General features: G+C 41.9%; 1 protein-coding gene across 7 annotated transcripts in view; it reads right to left on the bottom strand.

Annotated features, from left to right (window-relative positions):
* LRP1 (LDL receptor related protein 1) overlaps positions 1–19,057 on the bottom strand; it is a 448,332-nt gene that overhangs the window by 177,746 nt on the left and 251,529 nt on the right. For all 7 annotated transcript variants that reach the window (XM_061614615.1, XM_061614609.1, XM_061614610.1 and 4 more), the window contains 3 exons: positions 12,441–12,663; positions 9,586–9,775; positions 2,297–2,440 (listed from right to left, as the gene is read on the bottom strand). In XM_061614615.1, coding sequence (XP_061470599.1) covers positions 2,297–2,440; positions 9,586–9,775; positions 12,441–12,663 — 557 coding nt within the window. The remainder of the gene's footprint in view (positions 1–2,296; positions 2,441–9,585; positions 9,776–12,440; positions 12,664–19,057) is intronic.

Genomic DNA, 19,057 nt, shown 5'->3' with positions numbered 1-19,057 from the left:
AGAGTCAAAACAAGAAAGATGGGCTAGCCTTGATTTGCACCCAAACTGATTGAGAAGGCTGGCCCCCCATTTTCCACAATAGCTAAACTAAGACACATAAGAAAAGCCCTGCTGGATTAGGCCAATTGTACAGCTAATCCACTCTCCTGTCTCCAATGACAGCCAATCAGATGCCTTTAGGCAGCCCACACGCAGGGCATAAAAGCAATAGCCTCTCCCACTGCTGTGGCATACTGGCTCTTAACTTGGAGATTCCATCTTGATCAGTAGCCACTGAAAGACTTATATTCCATCATTTGTCCAATCAGCTTTTAAAGTCAGTCTCCATATGGGCAATTAATTTCCACCAATATCCATGAAAGAACAGATGGCAATCATCTCCATTCTTGAAAGCACAGAGGACTAGAGCTTTCCACATAGTAAGTCAGAAAGCAGCTCTCTGAAAACTATGACATCTGCGTATTTGAACCTCTGTTGGATTCCTCAAGCTCGTTCCCTTGTTGCAAGCATATACTTTGCCTTGAAAGACTGAATGGCTGCAAATTCTCCCCCTTGCTGCTTAAAGAATAAAGAAGTAAATCTAAACAATGAACTTAGAGAGTGAATAGTTCAACAAACTTAAAGTCATATACCATTGTTATTTTTTTAATATGTGCTGATCATAATATTTATATTTGAATTAGATTTGAAGAATAGTTAAGGGAGAAGAGCTGGACATGTGATTTAGGTCAGATCCACACTATATATTTAAAGCACTCTTATATCACTGTAATAGTCACAGCTTCCCCCAAAGAATTCAGGGAACTGTAGTTTGTTAATGGGTGCTGAGAGTTGTTAGGAGACCCTTAAACTACAGTTCCCAGGATTCTTTGGAGGAAGCCATGACTCTTAAAAGTGATAAAAGAGTGCTTCAAATGAACGGTGTGGAAGTGACCTTAGTTGTGCATGAAAGAATACCTGCACAGAGAGGCACAAAATTCCCCTGGTTTTTGGACAACACTCCCTTCTTTGGACTATGTCGCATGCAATGACTTCACCTGTCTCCATGTCTGCTGTATGGACAAGTGGGAATCACAGTCCTAATGTGGCTAGGTTGGGTTTTTTTAATCCTAATGTTTGGGAGCCCAATAGAAGTCACAAAGTGAGAGATACAAAAGAAAAAATCCTACTCCTTTACCCTCACTGCATTTATTATCCTTCAGCAATTCTGCTCACATACCAGCAAGCTCTTGTTCAGAATCATAAGGACTATGGGGCATTTGTTTACTCCGGCTGCTAAACATTTGTCCTTCCACTTCTAAGCTATTTTTTTTTCATGTTAAGTCTACAGCCACTGGTTCTCATTATGCCACCCTCTGCTAAATTAGTACTGGCTCTTTAACACTCCAATTGGGAAAGGTAGGAGGTATGAATATAAGCCAGTGCCCCAGGAAACACAGCCAACTGCTTGGTCCTTGGCCCCTAGGGTGTGATCAGTATCTATGAGACTGAAGGAAACCACAGCATCAGCAGCTTTTGCAGATCCTGGCCCTTCCCATTAAAAAGAACCAACACATTAAAAAAAAGTAGGACAGATGCTTGGTGACTAATGGCTTTTCATACTCTGGTGTTTTCCTGGCAACCCATTCTTCTTGTGCAAGAATTTTTCCTAGCCTAAAATCAACCACAAGTCTGACTCTGACCAGCAGTTTTATATCTACCAAAGGGTTGGCTCACATAGTGCATCTGTCATGTAGCATCATCTGCTATTCTGAAAAATCTAGCAGGGGCTGGGTTCACATGTACCCTTGCTCCCTTTCAGCCAGACCACATGCGCAGGAATTCAGAGGGCATTTGGGGCTTTTCTTTATTGCAGATTTGATGGCGGGAGGAGGCCAGTATAACAGCAGGCCTCTTGCCCTCCCCCTTCCCTCACAGATGGAATATTAAAAGAATCAGCTTCCCAAAAGGGGGAGAACTATTAGGTCATGAGCCACAGGTTCCTGAAATAATGCTGATATATTCAAGGCAAAGATAGGGAGGACAAACCATCCAGGGAGAGACAGAGAGCTCAGTGGGGAGATCTGGGCTCCCTGTTGCAATTTCAGCATTCTCTCTGTGCTGCCTATCCTCTTGGTCAACAGGGAGTTTGGGACCAAGACTGACAACAATTCACAACAACAATTCACAGGGCCAGACCATTAGGGCAAACTGTAATGTGGCAGAACTGATTCTAAATTGAAAGGTAAAACTAGATTCTCTTCAGTTCCCTTCCCTCCCCACCTCACTCCAGCCTCAGTGTCTGCAGGCTACTCACTTTTGCAAGACTTTCCATCGCTGCCTAGGCTGAATCCTGACCGGCACCGGCATGTCCGGGTCTTGTGGCTGTTTCCAAGGAGGCAGATGTCAGAGCAGCCACCTGGTTTGCCAAACTGGTCCTGTTCACAGGCATGACTCCTCACTGTAACAACAAAGAAAAGTCCATATGGTTTATTAACTACAAAGCCTACATCTTTTACATTCCATTGCGATGTTTAAAATCAACCATGAGCACGCTGTTGACGTACCCCAAATTTGATCATCAGGACCATATTAGAGAGATGCCAATTGTGCAGTAGAGCATATGTATTAATCATTTTTATTTCATTTTTATTTTCTTCTTACATTTATATCCCATTTTTCTTCCATTGTAGAAACCAAGGTGGTGGACATGTGCTTCCCAAGCAGTCACCCTTCCAGGCACTAACCAGACCCACATCTGCTTAGCTTCAGCAAGGTGGCTGCATCAAGTGTTTTCAGACCATACTTTGGCAATCATGCACAGTGCCCAGTTATTGTAGGTGCTTTAAAAATAATGACATCAACAACTGTGGGACTCAGTTATATAGATGTGTCGATCTGGATTTATATCCCACCTATTCACATTATTTACATTTGATATTAAAGGTGTATGACTTTAGTCTGACCTAAAGCCAGATGTGACTGGTTAGCAGAAAGACTTATAGGAAGTTTCTGTCAAGCACACAAAGTCTATGGTGTGTCATAATCAATGCTGAATGTTATTCAATTAGACAAGATTTTACTGTCTGCTGAGGAGGGATTAGAATAATCTCTGTTATTTTAACTGTTCTTTCAAAAGGTACTATCCTGTCTAGAGGTGGTGCAACTACTGGTTGAGAAACTCAGATTCCTTGGGAAACTTATTTATTATTCATATATTTAAAACATTTATATATTGCCTTTTATCAACGATTTCAGGATAGTTTACTAAAATGTAAAGAGCAAGTAAAACAATAAAATACACTTGAAACAACCAGAAAATTATAGTGCAATTATTAAGCTACAGCAATTAAAATACTTACACTATAAGAATGTTTTAAAATGTCTGGGTCAATACAAATGTTTTTGACTGACACCTGAAAGACAGTGAAATTGGCGCCAGGCATAATTCCCTGCGTAGTGGCTGGGCACCACTACAAAAAAAAAGTCCTTTCCCTTGTCTTAACAAACCTCACCTCTGATGGAGGTGATATTTGCAAAAGGGCAAAGGGATATTTGCCTGTGCAGAGGGTGGTATGTGGTGAGGCATTTCTTATATCATTTGGGCCCTATGTCGTTTAGAGCTTTAAAAGTAAGCACCAACACTGTGAATTAGGCCCAGAAGTGAAGAGGCAGCCAATGGAGTTATTTTAAGAATGGTGAGATATGATCTGAGTGAGTAGTGTCAGTCTAAACCTTGTGTTCTGCACCACCTGAAGCTTCAGAACCATTTTCAGAGGCAGCAACTCAGAAGTTGATACCAATAGGATTAATAAGGACTGTTAAGGAAAGATGTTCCTTTCGACTTTTGAACTGTACTTTAATTAATTACCACCCTATTCCCCTTTCAAATTTTTCTCCATCCAGAAGTTTATCAAATGCACCTTAGCCTATTTCAGAAGAGTTGCAAGACTTCCATTTGGGGGCTGGCTTTCAATGGCCAACTGAGCAGGTGCAGGACAATTTTAAACACAGCTTCATTTAACAAGGCTTTATCTGCAGTATCTTTTAACTCAAATGGATCACTGCAGCGAGATGCTCATCTCCTTGCAGGCTGTTGCACAAGATTCTGCTTAGATCACTATTCATATACTTGGAAACAGTGTATGTACATTCCTTTTTTTTTTTTTTGCACTTCTGCAGGCCTGAACCCACATCACATGTCATGAAGTTACGCAAAATGACAACCAGTGACCTATATCCTCAGCAGAAACAAATTTGTCTTAAGACATGGATGGCAAACCTGTGACCTTCCAAATGTTGCTGGATTACAACTCCCATCATCCCTGATCATAGGCCATGCCAGATGGGGCTGATGGGGGGTGGAGTCCAACAGCATCTAGAGCAGCCTTTCCCAACCAGTGAGCCTCCAGATGTTGTTGGACCACAACTCCCATCTTTCCTGACCATTGGCAATGCTGGCTGAGGCTGATGGGAGTTGTGGTCCAACAACATCTGGAGGCACACTGGTTGGGAAAGGCTGATCTAGAGGGATGCAGGTTCCCCAGCCCTACTGTAAGAGAATCCTGAGTGCAGCAACCCATTAAACATCCCAGTCCATTTTACTCCTAGTTGCAGTAGCCATGCCTTTTGATACAGAGGCTTCTCACCCCAAAATCTGCTGATTAGTTTTATGGTTCAGTGAATCCTAAGCAGCAGACCAAAGACTCTAAGAGGATTTTCAACATGCAAACTAATTAACTACAAGGTACAGAAGGGCTTTGGAGGGGGAGAAGAGGCAGAAGAGTGTGTGATGCTGACTGATCTGAAGGGAAGGGAATGAACCACACCACTGAGCTCCAGAAAAACTTTCAGCCATTGTGCAAGGATTTTCCTGGGAGTACTGTGACCTAGTCAAGTATCTCTGCTCTGGGGACGCAGCAAGAACAACCCTTGGAGGAAGCCGTTAATATTTCAAGATGGCACATCTGCTTAATTCTTCCCTTTTCTGCAAGGCAGCAATTAATCAATCAATCATATGCTGCAGAATCTTCTCTGGGGACAGCTTTTGGGCCCTCTCTCTTGCTCTCTCTGAAAGAGCTGCTGGGAGATAACTCTTCTGCCAGGCATTTTAGCATATGTTTTTGTTTTTTTTTTTTTTAAAAATGTGTTTTTAAATTGTTTTTTGTCTTTTAAAATTTGTATATTTGTTTTTATTGTTTTCAATTGCTGTAAACCACCCAGAGAGCTTCGGCTATGGGGCGGCATATAAATGCAATAAATAAATAAATAAACAAAAATGTTCAAGAGGGCCCACTTGGGGCACAGCTGATATATTAGATTTCGTGGTTAGACCTGGGGTTGGGAACAGCCAATATTTAAATGCTGGGCATATTGACAGTGATTTCCAGTAAGTTTAAAAAACAACCCATAGTTTATTAGAGTTTTCACATTATTATAATAGAACAGAACAGTCTGTTATTCTCCCCTCACAGCTCCCCCACTCCTCTGCTCTCATGCCTTTTTAAACTGTTTATAGTTACAACATTTTCATTTCTGATGCTCAGTTGTTTGGCGTGTTACAGTGTTCAGGCTCACGTGCTCAGATAACGATTACAATAAATTAGTGTCAATGGTCTGCTGGGGTCTCAGATTAACTTTAATTAATACATGAGGCTCTTTGAAACCAATGCATACGTATCTGAGAGAATTTCATAATCACCTATAACAAGAGCTGGAGGAGGTTGAACCACGGTGCCACTTGAGAAGGCCACGAGAGAGGGGGGAATGGTTAGAATCCCCCCCAACCAATCGGTTTCAGACAAGATGCGATCAGCTTCCAGGAGTGCTTATATTCCTGGCCTACGCACTGGTTCAATACACAAAGTGGCTGAATTCTTCATACACAGACACAAATATGAAATGGCATACTGGTCCGAACTGCCCCTCTCTTCCTAACATCCATTCAGAGGCCAGCATCTCTTTCACCTCTAGTCTTATGAAACAGAGTTTTGTCACAGATCTGAACACTGTAGCACAAATGAAACCACTGTTTGATGGCACATGCAAGCCTACATTTATATATCTCCTGATGTCCTCCCCACTAGTTCAGCATGAACGTATTTGACAGAGGAACTCTGGGTGTAATAGCAGCAACAGCAGGCAAGTGGCTACCAAGAGCCACTCGACAAAGCAAGAAAAGAGGGCTTGTCCTATTTTGTGCTGAGCTGGGGCATAGAGTAGTAATGAGCTTTTTTGGCCAACAGACAGTATAAATATGGTAGATAAATTTTTTAAAAGTGCTTTCAGGTGTACAGAGGACTTCACATACATTGGGTTGGATCCAAACTAAGGTGAATGTAGGTCCTACTGAAATCAATGGGACAAGTTACCCATGATGACTTGTGATGACTTAAGGCCATTTGAAATAAATGAGAATTAAGTTCAAGTAACTCTGTCTGGATACATCCCATTTTCTTGTAATCCTTAAAACAACCTTGTAAGGTAGGTGATTATTATTGTCCCCATATTGCAGATGGGGTGACTGAGGCTGACAGAGAATTACTGAGCTATAGCCTCCCAGAGAGTTCATGGCAGAAGTGACATTCAGACATGGAACTTTCTGATTTGCAGCTCCATCTCTTTGTCACTAAGCTACACCAGCTCTCTGAAAGGGCAATTGCTTGGGAGGAATTCAAACTAAAACATGGGTTCAAAGATTTATGGGAGCTCAGTTGGCAGGTGCTGTGAGTAAACAGGGAGTAGAAAAGGCAAAAAAAGAGGATAGGCAGCCATTTATATGAAAGAGGATGAGCACCATGGCAGGAGCAAGATTCAGAAAGGGGGACAGTGAAAGGGGAGCTTTAAAAACAGCAGGTATGAGAGTACAACAAAAGGGACCAGAATGCATAAAAGGCAGAAAAGTGGGGCATCTAGTAAGCAGTGTCCAAAGCAGCAACATTTTTTATTAGATCTGCTAGGCTGAAGTAGGTACTTGACCCTCCTTTGGTGAAGGTGCTGCTAAGCTTTTAAGATCTGTAAGATGTGTTGCTGCTGCCTCTGGCAGAAAATGCTTGCTAAGCTAAGCTGAGCTCCTAACAGCCTTTTGAATCTAGGGGGAAATAATGCAAAGTGACCCTTCAATACCCCAACTAATTAGCATTCGTGAAGCAGCTAGTGAGAGGCAGCAGGAACAATACCAGGCACTGGCAGCCTTCTTGTAAAACCAGAAGAAGAAGGAAGTGTGTACTACTCATGAAAGTATATTGCTGTGTTAGGACTGGCTGCATGTCACAGTAAACCGTGGTAAGCAATACGTTATGCCTTAGCATGAACAAGCCACATGCATGCTGCTTAGTTGATCTCGCTTTGCACCGCCCTGCCCAAAGCCAGATGAACAAACCACAAACCGTAACTTCCACTCATGGTTTGCTTGGAGCAAAACAAACTACCAGTGCTGGTTCACACATAAAGCTAAATCAATCCTTGTAGTTTGTTTCTCCCTGCTCCAGGCAGGGAGGAGCAAAGTGGGAATAATAGGGCAGGATGCACTAGCATGCTGCTTGTTCATGGTAAGTCATAAACCATAAGTTACTGTGACATGTGAACCAACCTGTTGTTTGTTATAGCAAAAAGACCATAGACTCTTAAAGACCAACACATTTACAATGCAAATCTATACATGTTTATTCAGAAGTGAGTTGCATTGTTTTATTATGGGCTAGAGCCCACTTCATCAGATGTGTGACACTGGCAGGGGTTCTGCACAGCTAAGAGAAAAGGGGTGGGGAAGTGGCTTTCTAAAGAGGGAGACCAAACGTTCATGACATGAAATGGACAGCAGTAAGTATGCCACATTTCTATGCAGAACTCAAATAAATAGAATATTCAGTCAGAATGTCTCTCCCTTCCCCAACAGTTGCCACTAGCAATAAAATAGCATAGCAAGACAATAGAGGATCTTCCTCACTATTTATTTGATTGCTGATTGTCCTACGCTGCAAAGGTAAAAATATCTTGCTGATATCTTAAAGAAAAGCACGAATTAGTCTGACCTCCAGAAATTAGCTTTAAAAAAAAAAAAAAAAGAATGACTTCAGGATAACAGGTAAAGCTACTACGTTTTAAATGATGTTAGCTAAGATTTTGATAAGTGCTGGGGGGTGGGAAACATGCAAGCCTGAGGCTTGCTGCAGCCCATTTGCATCATGCTAAACTATGATTTAGTGTGACATCTGAATACAGCCTGTGTGTTCATGCAGTGAATGCTAACCAGGATAACACCTTTTGTGCATTATACCAGGAGGGAACAGGATAGCGAAGCATTCTAAAGTGGCTAGTGCATGAACCCAAAAACAGGACGAGGGAAAGAGGAGTGAAGACTAACTTTCTTGGCCACACAATGACAGAAGCAAGAACTGTATGGAACCTTAAACAACTTACCCTTTAATACTATATATGGCATTAGCTGAAATCCAAAATAACAGTTCACACATGAATCATGGGGCTTTGTAGTCCATCCATGAAAAGAATACCCAGAGCATCAGCCATGGAGGAAGGCAAGACCTTCCTATGCTGCCATTTGGCAGGGTTCTGATAAAAATGGACCATCTTTACAATCAATCATGGCAGGGAGTGTGGGGGAGTGGATCAATCAATCCGATATTATTTGATCACAACAGAGAGACTAGTTAGACCAATACTATGCAGATGAATAAAAACCACAAGAATGGACTGACCAGAGATTGGTGATTAAATGGGTGGCAGGATTAATGGCGGGACCATTCTCTGTGATGCTCAGTGAGCAGGACATGGAATGCAAGAACAGACTGAGTACTTAATCTGATGCGATACGGATAATAGTTGTGACAGAAGAACAGGTACAGCAGCAATGAATGGGATGCAGAGAATGGACTAAGCCCTCTGGATAAAATGAAATGCAAAGATTTCTAGATGGAGCCCATGTGCCGTTGTAAATTACCTTTAATTATGTATATCATTCAGTTGAGACGTGTGGGGGTGTGGGGGTGCATGGGGAAAACTCTTGTCCTGCTTTACATACCACACTTGAGCAGTTGTCAATGAACACAGATCTCCAAAACCAAACTAAAGATGATTCAACAAAACAAACCAACAACTGTAGGGATGAGACTGTGCTGGGACCATCAAGGGGCAAGAATTTCCACCTGCCTTGCCCCACCCCTCTGCCTGGGCCTTATCAGGAGGAGCTGCAGGCTGAGTCGTGCTGCTGCAGGGATGAGACTGTGCTGGGACCATCAAAGGGCAAGCATTTCCACCTGCCTTGCCCCCCACCCCTGCTCTTAGTGACATTTGTTTGGGGACTGTCCTTTACCAGGAAGATGAATGTTTTTGGTTTGCTGTTCCTGTTTTTTTAGCTTTTCCGTTATTGTTAGTTTTTATTGTTAGACTCTTAATGTTTTGATGTTTGCATGTTCTGCTTTGTACGTCGCTTAGAGTGGCTGACAATTCAGCCAGATAAGCGACTAATAAGTCGAATAAATAAATAAATAACAGTTTTGCTGGGCATTATCGATCGCGCCACAGCCCCCGCAGATTTCACTTCTTTCCCTCCAAACACAACCCCTCCCACACAATTTCCTTCTCTACCTTTTGGTTGCCTTCGCTGGTGATAGACGTGCAGAGCTCCCCCCTTATCCACCCGGGTTACCACCTGGAAGTCGCTGCTGTTGAATCGATTGACACGGATGACGCTGGTTTTCTGCTGAGCATTGGCATTGTCTGAGTTGGTGGCATACAGGTAGTTCTCAAATACGGTCAGGCCATAGAGATGCTCTATCTAGAAGAGACAAATGTGATTTTTTATCAGTGAGACTGTCTAGTGGACGGAAAGGTTTTTCACTTCACTCTTTTACTGTGTGGCTTAATAATCTTAAACTACTTCCCCTTATGATACCCTTCTTCGTTGCACCTGTTCCTCAGTTATGGCACGCTATGGCTCAGAATCTAGTTCAGCCTTCCCCAAACTTGATACCCTCTGGAGGTTGCTGGATGGCAACTCCCACCATCCCTAATCATTAGCCATGCTTTCTAGGGCTGATGGGAATTGCAGTTCAAACACCTGGAGAGCATGAAGTTGGGGAAGGCTGCTCTGTGTGTTCAACTTGAGACGGTTATCTGGAGGGGCATATCCTACAGCCTTTAGATCTCTTACAACTCTTGTGATTCTTTGTATCACTTATAATCACTATATCACTTGTTTCTGTGTGCAGATTCTTCTGCACTGAATATTAACACTACCTTCATGTTTAAGGAACTAAGAGCAGCTTTCCATCTCACAACACAGGCAAAGACCTGGCACCAGACAAATATCTTTTTTTATTTTCCCAGGACTTTTAATATCTCTTGAATCTTTAAAAAGTTTGTTAAAGCCTGCAGTTTTTTTGCTTCATGGCTGGTTTTTGTATTGTAGTATCTTTTTGATATTGCTCCAGCTCGCCCTGACAAAGTGAAGCAGTCTCCTTAATAGGCAAATGCTCAGAGGAGGGGCCAGAGCTGTGTAAGCCACATGGCCTGCCCTGTGCACCCCTAAGCTAACTTGCTGTGTTCAGTTGCACTGGATGAAGCGTCAAAGTAAGATTCCAACTGTCAGTTGGGTCATTTTTGTACATGGAATGGGGGGAGGGAGGTGCTATCTTGTCTTTCGTCTCAGGGAGCAAAATTCCTTGGGCTAAACCTAGGAGTGAAACAAACCACAACCCTCTGTTCAGACATAGCACTAAGCCAGGGATCATGGCTTGGGAGAAGTGGGATGGAGTGAAGTGGAAGCAATATGGTCATCATATACAGTAAGCCATGGTTTATGGCTTACTGTGGCATGCAAACAAGATCATAGTAAGACACCCAGAGAACATCATTCTTGGGTGGTATATAAATGTGGTAAATAAACCCTAATGAGAAAAAGGCAAGGCCAACAAATGGACTTCACTCCTGAGTAAGGAGCTGAACCAGGATGTTCTATGTATAAGCCCAGTTCTTCATTTATTCATTGTTTTTAAAATTTATACCCCGTCTTGTTTCCCAAAAAGGAACCCAAGATGGCCATCAAAGTAGAAAACGTCATACAATATTTAAAAGCAGGATATCATACCCCATCTTTATTTACCACAACAATCATCAACCCCAATATTACTTTTTTTAAAAAAAAAAAGGTAGGAGGGGAGACCAACAGCTACAACAATAGTAGTAATAGTAGTTGTTTCAGGAAACAGAAACAAAAAAAGGAACAGCATTTAAGAAATAAGCCAGAAAAGAAATTATGTCTTTTGAAAAGCAAAGCTTCTGCCACCACTTAAAACAACCTCCCAAACACAGTAGATCTAATCACAGTTTAGAGACGAGAGAAGTGAGGAGACAGCAAGACCAAAAGGTTACTCCCTCTTGTATTTATTACAGCAGGGTAGGGAATCTGTGGCCTTCCAGATGTTTTTGGACTCCAATTCCCTTCAACCCCAGCTAGGCATGGTTAGGGATAAGGGCAGCTGTAGCTGAGCAACATCTGGATGGCAACAGGTCCCCCCACCCTTAGCCTAAAGAAAAAGAGCATTGGCCTGATGGATCTCATTTGGCAGGGCCTTCCACAGAGTGGGTACCACTACAGAAAAAGCCCAGCTCCTTATGGCTGCCCTCCGTGCTTCATGGAATCACAAAATATGGAGTAGTGTCTTAGATAACAATCAGAACATGCAGGGAGGAACGTGTGGAAAAAGGCAGTTCTTAAGATACCAGGCACCCAAGCCGTTCAGGGCTTTTAAAGGGAAACACCAGCTCCTTGAATTGAGACTGGAAACAAACCAGCAACCAGCACAGATAAAACCTAAATAGCCATGATCAAAATGCTGGCTCTCCATAACTGCAGCTGCCCAGCACGAGATACTAGATTCCCCTGCTTCATAAAGATGACTCACCTGCCACTTTACTTATTGACTGATTGATATCCCCCCCTTCCTCCCAGCAGGAGCCCAGGGTGGCAAACAAAAGTACTAAAAACACTTTAAAACATCATAAAAACAGACTTTAAAATACATTAAAACAAAACAACTTTAAAAACATTTTTTTAAAAGCTTTGAAGACATCTTAAAAAAAAGTTAAAAAACATATTGTTAAAAAAAGTTTAAAAACATATTAAAAAGCAATTCCAACACAGAAGCAAACTGGAAGAATCTACTTGGGAGAATCTAGCACTGCATTCATGCTAAAGGCTCTACCACCCTTTACACCCAACTCCTTCAGAATCCTACAAATTAGGTTATAATTTACATTGCTGCATTTAGGTATCTTTCAACATAAGTTGAAGGATGATAAGGCAAAAGCACAGATGTCCGTGACACTGATTTTCCCAAAGACAGCAGTGCACCAGAAGGAACAGGATATGGGCTTAACAACTCTGTGGTTCCAAAGGACTCTATCCCCCCCCCCCGCAGGATCTCCAAAGGAACACTCACCAAGATGCCTTGAATGATGGTATGCCGGTTCTTTCCTTCATAATCCACCACTTCAATGTAGTCGAGATAGGCGTCTGCCCAATAAACCAACCGGTTGACCAAGTCCAAGGTGATACCATGGGGGAAAACAATCTTGGAATCAACCAGCTTTGTGCGGTTCTGCCCATCCATGTCACAGCGCTCCACCTTCGGTATCTGTCCATAGTCGGTGAAGAAAACTTTCCTATAAGGTAAAAGAGGAGCAGATGAGAAGTTCTTCAAACAGAAGGGGAAAGCAGTGGTTTCTCATCAAAGTAAAAAGGGAATATCATACACTCAGAGCCAGACATACTAATTAAATCACATACAAAAGCATAAAGTTGTATATATGCAATGCATTAATGCTATAAATAGACATGATATATATCACTACAAATACAGGCAGTGCCAGCTCCTGGTTTGGGGAGGCCTTTGAACAAGGTGTTCCCTCCTCCTCTCCAAGACACTACTGCCCACTAGCTTGCCTTTAGTATGAGGTGTGCTGATTGATAAGCATGCAAATAGGTCTGAGATGAAAGTGGGAATTGGAATAATGGTAGCTGGTGTTCCAAAGCCACTGGCACCTCTAGCAGGAATAAGCAGTATTATTCATGTATGCCATTCTTATAGTTAGGGGAAGGGGAAATTGGTGCATTTTTCCCAGGTGAAAAAGGTCCCCCAAGTTCTCCCGTTTCCCTCTCAGCTTCTAGAACTCTCCTCTCCCGCATGCACTGATAAACAGTTTAGAAGAACGAAGTGGACATTCAGATACCCTTCCAAAAGTGTAGAACACTAGTAGATAGATGTGTAAGTGATTATGTCTCCTCCTGATCTTATTGATCTGCTGCATTGAATTAGAATGTTAAGATTTTCCTTTTGTCCTAATGTAAGCACTAGAGATGGCTGACGTGTCATATCCACATCCATAAGGAAGCTGTGCTCCTATGTCAAAATGTTTTGTTTCATGCATACTTTCAAAAACTCCTTTGACTGGACAGTATTATTTATTTTCCCAGATGTGGAAACCACCTAGGAAATAATGTTGGATTTACAGTACAACCTAGTGGTCCATACATTGGTAACCTTACAATTAGACTATTGCAATACACTGACCCTTGTACCTGGTTTGGAACTGCAACTAGTGCAAAATGCAGCTGTTACAATGCTTAGTCATTACACCAATGTTGAAAGAGCTGTGCTGGCTGCCTATTAGCTCTTGAGCCAAGTTCAAGGCTTTGTTGTTGCCATTTAAAGCTCTTGACAACTTGGGACCTAGCAAGCTGCCTCTCCTAGTACAGACCAAGCCAATCTTTAATATCTTCTTAGGAGATACTGCTGGTTGTTTCACGACCAGGAACTTATGACTTGTTGACAATGCAGAAGCAGGCTTTCTCAGTGATAGCACCCACCCTCTGGAATACCCTCGAGTAAATTGGGAGGTGAAGACAATAATGACCTTTAAATGTCCCTTACAAACTTACATATTTACCCAAACTTTCCTGGCCTCTTGACTCATAATTTTCATTTTGTTTTATACACTGCTCAGTTTTATTTGTAATAGATAGTTTGTTTAGTTGTTATCTCATTTTTATCTAGTTTTTATGAAATTGTATTGAATCTTACCACTGTATTTTTTGTTTTTGTTTTTATGTAAACCGCTGAAGGTTTTTATTATATTGTGATATGCTGTTAAAATAAATAAATAAATATTCAGATTTAATCCAGATCTCTATGTTAAAATATCTTTTCAATTTCCCTCGGGTTTTCATTAAACATACACATACAGGAAGGCTGCAGTCCTATGCATATTTACTTGTAAGGCCTACTGAATACAATGAAACTTACTTTCAAGTAATTATGGAAAAAATAAGCCTTAGTGAACTGAGCTGGACTTGCTTTTGGTTAAACATGGATAGGATCAGCCTGTAAATGAAATCCAGCTTCAAAGCTATTATTTCCCTTGGTATACCAAAATCTACCAGGACAGTAATTACCACAGCACAAGTTCATTAGGTGAGAATTCCCAGATCAAAATTTCTCTTTCAATTAGATCCTTTAAATAAGTATTATTCCATTACTCCAGAAAGGTGGGAGACTACAGTCTATAGGGAACTGTCCAGCCATGTAGTAAGAAACTCTGAAAGGGGGATGGTAATAAGTCTTCAGCTCCACCCAATTAATGGAGGGTTATAAAACAGACTGACAGCACAATCCTAGAGCCTTCCCCCCATATTGATTGCTGGGGAGGAGGGGTGAGAATGTGTGTAGATGTCTCCTCACTGGTGTCCATGAAGAGAAATACTGGGGGAGGGCGGCAGCCACCACCATAGCGGCCCAAGCTTTACTGTAGTGGGTAGAAAGCTACTGGCATTGGCAGTCAGCAAAGAGCTCTGAAAGTGGAGTTTTTCAGGGTGGGTCACCAAAGTGCTTGGATCTACTGGATCCAAAGCTTTGTGGGCCTCTCAGCTATGCCAATCTGGAAATGGTGCAGCAAAATGGGGGGAATACACCCCTTCTTCCACCTTTGACAGTGCAAGCAGAAGGACTTTGGATGCAGCAGTGGATTCACTGCTCCACTCTGCCCCACTGAGATGTGGATTGCTCTGAAATACTGTTTTGCTAGAAAATGTGGAGCTGAAAGCCAATTTTGTCACACACATACAAGTGACAAATGCATAAGAAGGGAGATACATAAGGGTTTTTCCAGCCATGTCTGTTTTTCTCTATGTAGTTAGTCCCTTACAATACATTCATTCCTAAGGTTTTATGGTTTTAAAAGTTGTCCCTGTCTGTGTATGTTTTATTTGGATGCAAGACCCATTGAGTCCAACAGGGATTATTCCCAACTGCACAGGATGTGGCCTTATGTTGAAGATGTCACTGCAAAATTCCCTTGTATGCATGGGTCTTTAGATGCCTAGCTTCTTAGTGTTTTAGCCTTTACTGGTTGGTTGACAGGGCTGGTAACAGAGCACTACTTGTTGTTAGCTTATCTAGCTTCCATCAGCTCCACCTGCCAATCTTCACAACCGAGTGTTGAAAACAAAATTGCTTTGGCTATCTGCCAGGAAAAGTTAAAGTGAAGTACAGCTTTTGGCCCTTGCACTTGCCTAAGAAAAAGAGGAGCAGGGATGTGGGTAAGAGAAGGGATGATCCTCTTCCTCCTCACCACCAGTAATCATTCCCACCAATATAAAAAGTATTGTTAGAGCAGCATATTTTACACATTGTTTTATTTCTACTTTTTGCAAATCCAAATGCACAGATAGGTATATCATGACACCTATCAGAAAGTCCAGGCAAACACTAGGTGGCAGTCTAAGGTATGTTTTGCCCACACAAAACCCATTTTCAAATACCGTTCTTTCACCCACACAAGGAAGAAACACAGCAAGTTCAGAAAAATGCTTCTTGAGCATCTGGGAGACTTGTCAACCTGATGCAAAATGGTGCAAAATACATACTTATAAACCCATTCTCTTTTTTACTTTAATGCTAAAGTCAATCTATTTGGGTTTAAGGCAAGGCTCTCATAAGGCCAGATCAACCATATAAATCTACCACAAGGTCCTCAAGGACACTTAGATTATTGAACCTCAGGCTTGACACAAATGAACAATCAATAACTAGAATCTTTCTGACACATTGTCTGCGCCCTCTGGTGCACTTATCTTCATACACAAACACACACATACATGCACACACACAGAGGCAAACAAGGCTGAAATCTTAAGTTAGAAATTAAGTACTTGAAAGTAAAGCCCATGGAGAATGAGTGAGACTTACTTCTGAGTAAATGTGTTTAAGATCTAGCAGTAAGTGATTTATTTAACTTATATAAGACACTTATGGAAATGGGGCTCAACAACACGTTACATGCTAATGCACTTAAAGAAAATTCTGACAGCCCCTTACTCTCCTACAAATCAATGCAGGGAGGGGATGATTTGGATCAGAGAAGCGGCTGAGTATTGGTGTCTTAAATCCTTCCCCCACCCAATGCACACCACCTCCCCCAGCCTAGCATAAAGGGGGTTTGGATTGCACCCTAACACCTTATTAGCACAACATAGACTCTGTAGTTTCATTTAAAGTGCATTACAATGTACTGAATGTGTTTCACCATCTCCCAAAACTGCCTACCCTGCCCTTGATTCCAAATATGCATCTGGAACTAACACAGGAGGAGAAATAGCAGCTGCAGGTGGTTGACTTTCAAGGGAAATCAGCAGACAGGTAGTCAGTGGGTTAAGCCCACCCACTTCTCTCCTGTCCTGCAAAAACACCCTCTCTCAGTGCTGCTTGGATACAACGAGGCATGTATTCTTGCATATATAATATATAGTCAAGCTCCCATAGGTCTTGAACTCTGGTCTCCCAATCTCACACGTGGATTCAACCACTCAATCATGCTGAATTCCATGGCTCTTATGACTGTGCTGCTAAATAGTAGTGGTATTTAACATCTATTTAATGCTAGCCTTATACAAAGTAGTGTAGAAGACACAGAAGTGGTCCCATTTCTGCCCCTAGGGCTTACAGCAACCTACCATAGACAGACAGGGGAGAAACTTAATGAGTCTATAAGGATTAGGTGCCAGTGGAAATGCTAGTAAGGTTTGGCAATGGAGCTCATGACAAATTTGGTAGAGAACTGAGCTTGAGGGTAGACTTGAAGGAGGTAGCTTGACTGACAGAGAGGGGGAAGACTGCAGGGAGCAACTTGGCAGAAGGCAGAAGCACATGACTGGAAGAAGGAGGCAAAGGGTGTTAACAGAAGCTCCTTCCTTGGGTGTAAGAAGGTAGCCAGACCTGATTGAACCAGAGCACCTTGCCTTGTCTGCATGCAGCTGCAAGTCTCCTACTCAGAGGAGAAACACACCCTGGATCTAACTTGCATGAGCAGAGTACAGCCATGACCTGGCCAAGACCGTTAGCACAGATTATGCTTCCCGGACAAGATGACTTTCCCCTTTCTTGCAAATAATTTTTTCAGTCAGTGATGCAATACACACATCTGCACATTCAAACATGAATAGATGTAATACTCAGCTCCAGCTGAAGTTCAAGTGTCATGAACTTCCATTTATATCCTCCTCCCCCCGGCAATATTTTCAGTTTGTTCAAGCAACGCCTGGACATGCAGATGATTCAGCATTACTTTCTTCCTCTTTTCCATGAAGATTTCGTCAAAAGCAGCTAACTAGCTGACCATCCAACACAACATGCAAAGGCCAACTGAAGTATGATTATGCCTCTATACCAGGTAACATGGGCAATGCTAGTTCCTTACACTCTTGAACATATCACATAGTTTCTGGTCACTAATACAGAGCTACTTATTTCTTTGCTCAGTGAGGTGGGGTGTTCTCATCTAAATGTGATGCAGACTAAATGGGATGGCTACACATCTAATGCTCACCTCAAGATATAGCGGGGTTCTCCACAGCACATCCAGACACCCACTGGTGGAGAGGATGTGAGGGCCAGGCCAGGGGAAGGGAAAGGCAGTGATCTTCCCCATCACTCCTTCTCCATCCAGAATGAATGAATAAAGTTTAATGAATGAATAACTTACATGAATGAAGTTTAATCTGTTGAATTGTTTTACCATTTTCTGAGAGATCCCCACCAATACCAGATTCAAAAGCTTGACTTTGCCTATAGCTACATTCCCCTTTCACCTGTGGCCTGTCCCTGTATTCTGATTCTTCATGAACTGAACTATTTTGCTAAAGACAGTGAGCTCCTGAGCTTGGCTTTGATGCTGCATTAGGTGTCTCAGTTTTAGATTCCACCTGAAAAATAAACTTGTTCATACAACAAGTTTAGGGAAGGGCAGAGAGAAAATAAATACTAGAGGGTGTGTTTGTTAACTCCTCCTTGAGATTCCCTTCTTCTAGTCTTGTTCCTGGCCTTTAGATTTTTCTTCCTGTTGGACAATCAAGGAAAACTCTTTAACTGGCTGCTATATAAAGGATGAACTAAGCAATTGGAAACTAATTGTGAAAATGCAACTGAGTTGCTTTTTCTGTCCAGAAACCCTGAAGAGGCCTCATGCTGAGCTGCACATATTGGGAAAATCAGAAATTAGGCCCTAGTTACAGCCTAAGTAACCAGCTAGTCAGCTAGCTAACTGTAGCGTACACAGCGATATTTCTATTCCTCTAGGGTTATTTTCATCCTTTGCCATTAAGTAATCCAGTAAAAAAATAAAGAAAAAGAAGAAAAAGTAGCCACTATGATTGTGAGTTCCTATGAGATTCATAGGGTCGCTGTAAGTCATAATCAACTTGAAGGCACATAACACACACACATGATTATGAGTATAGTAAAGGCTTTAAAGGAGTAAAGGGTAGCCATTTTTTCAGATCACTTTTAAGTTATCTCTTTATTTCACCCAGTTCTGCTCTACTCATTATAACAACTGCAGAATAAACAAACTCTCACTTCTTACTGCAAGCAAACAAACAAACATGCTTTTTTATTGTTGGCTGGGTAGACACCACGATGTAAACTGAAAATGAAAAGCAGAACAAAGGAAAGCCCAAGAGGTAAAGTCTAACTCTAGCCCATAATATAAAGTTCTAATATTAACT

The sequence above is a fragment of the Rhineura floridana genome, chromosome 3, assembly GCF_030035675.1.
Source record: "Rhineura floridana isolate rRhiFlo1 chromosome 3, rRhiFlo1.hap2, whole genome shotgun sequence".
Classification (NCBI taxonomy): Eukaryota; Metazoa; Chordata; class Lepidosauria; order Squamata; family Rhineuridae; genus Rhineura; species Rhineura floridana.
This window is presented reverse-complemented; position numbering and strand designations above follow the sequence as displayed.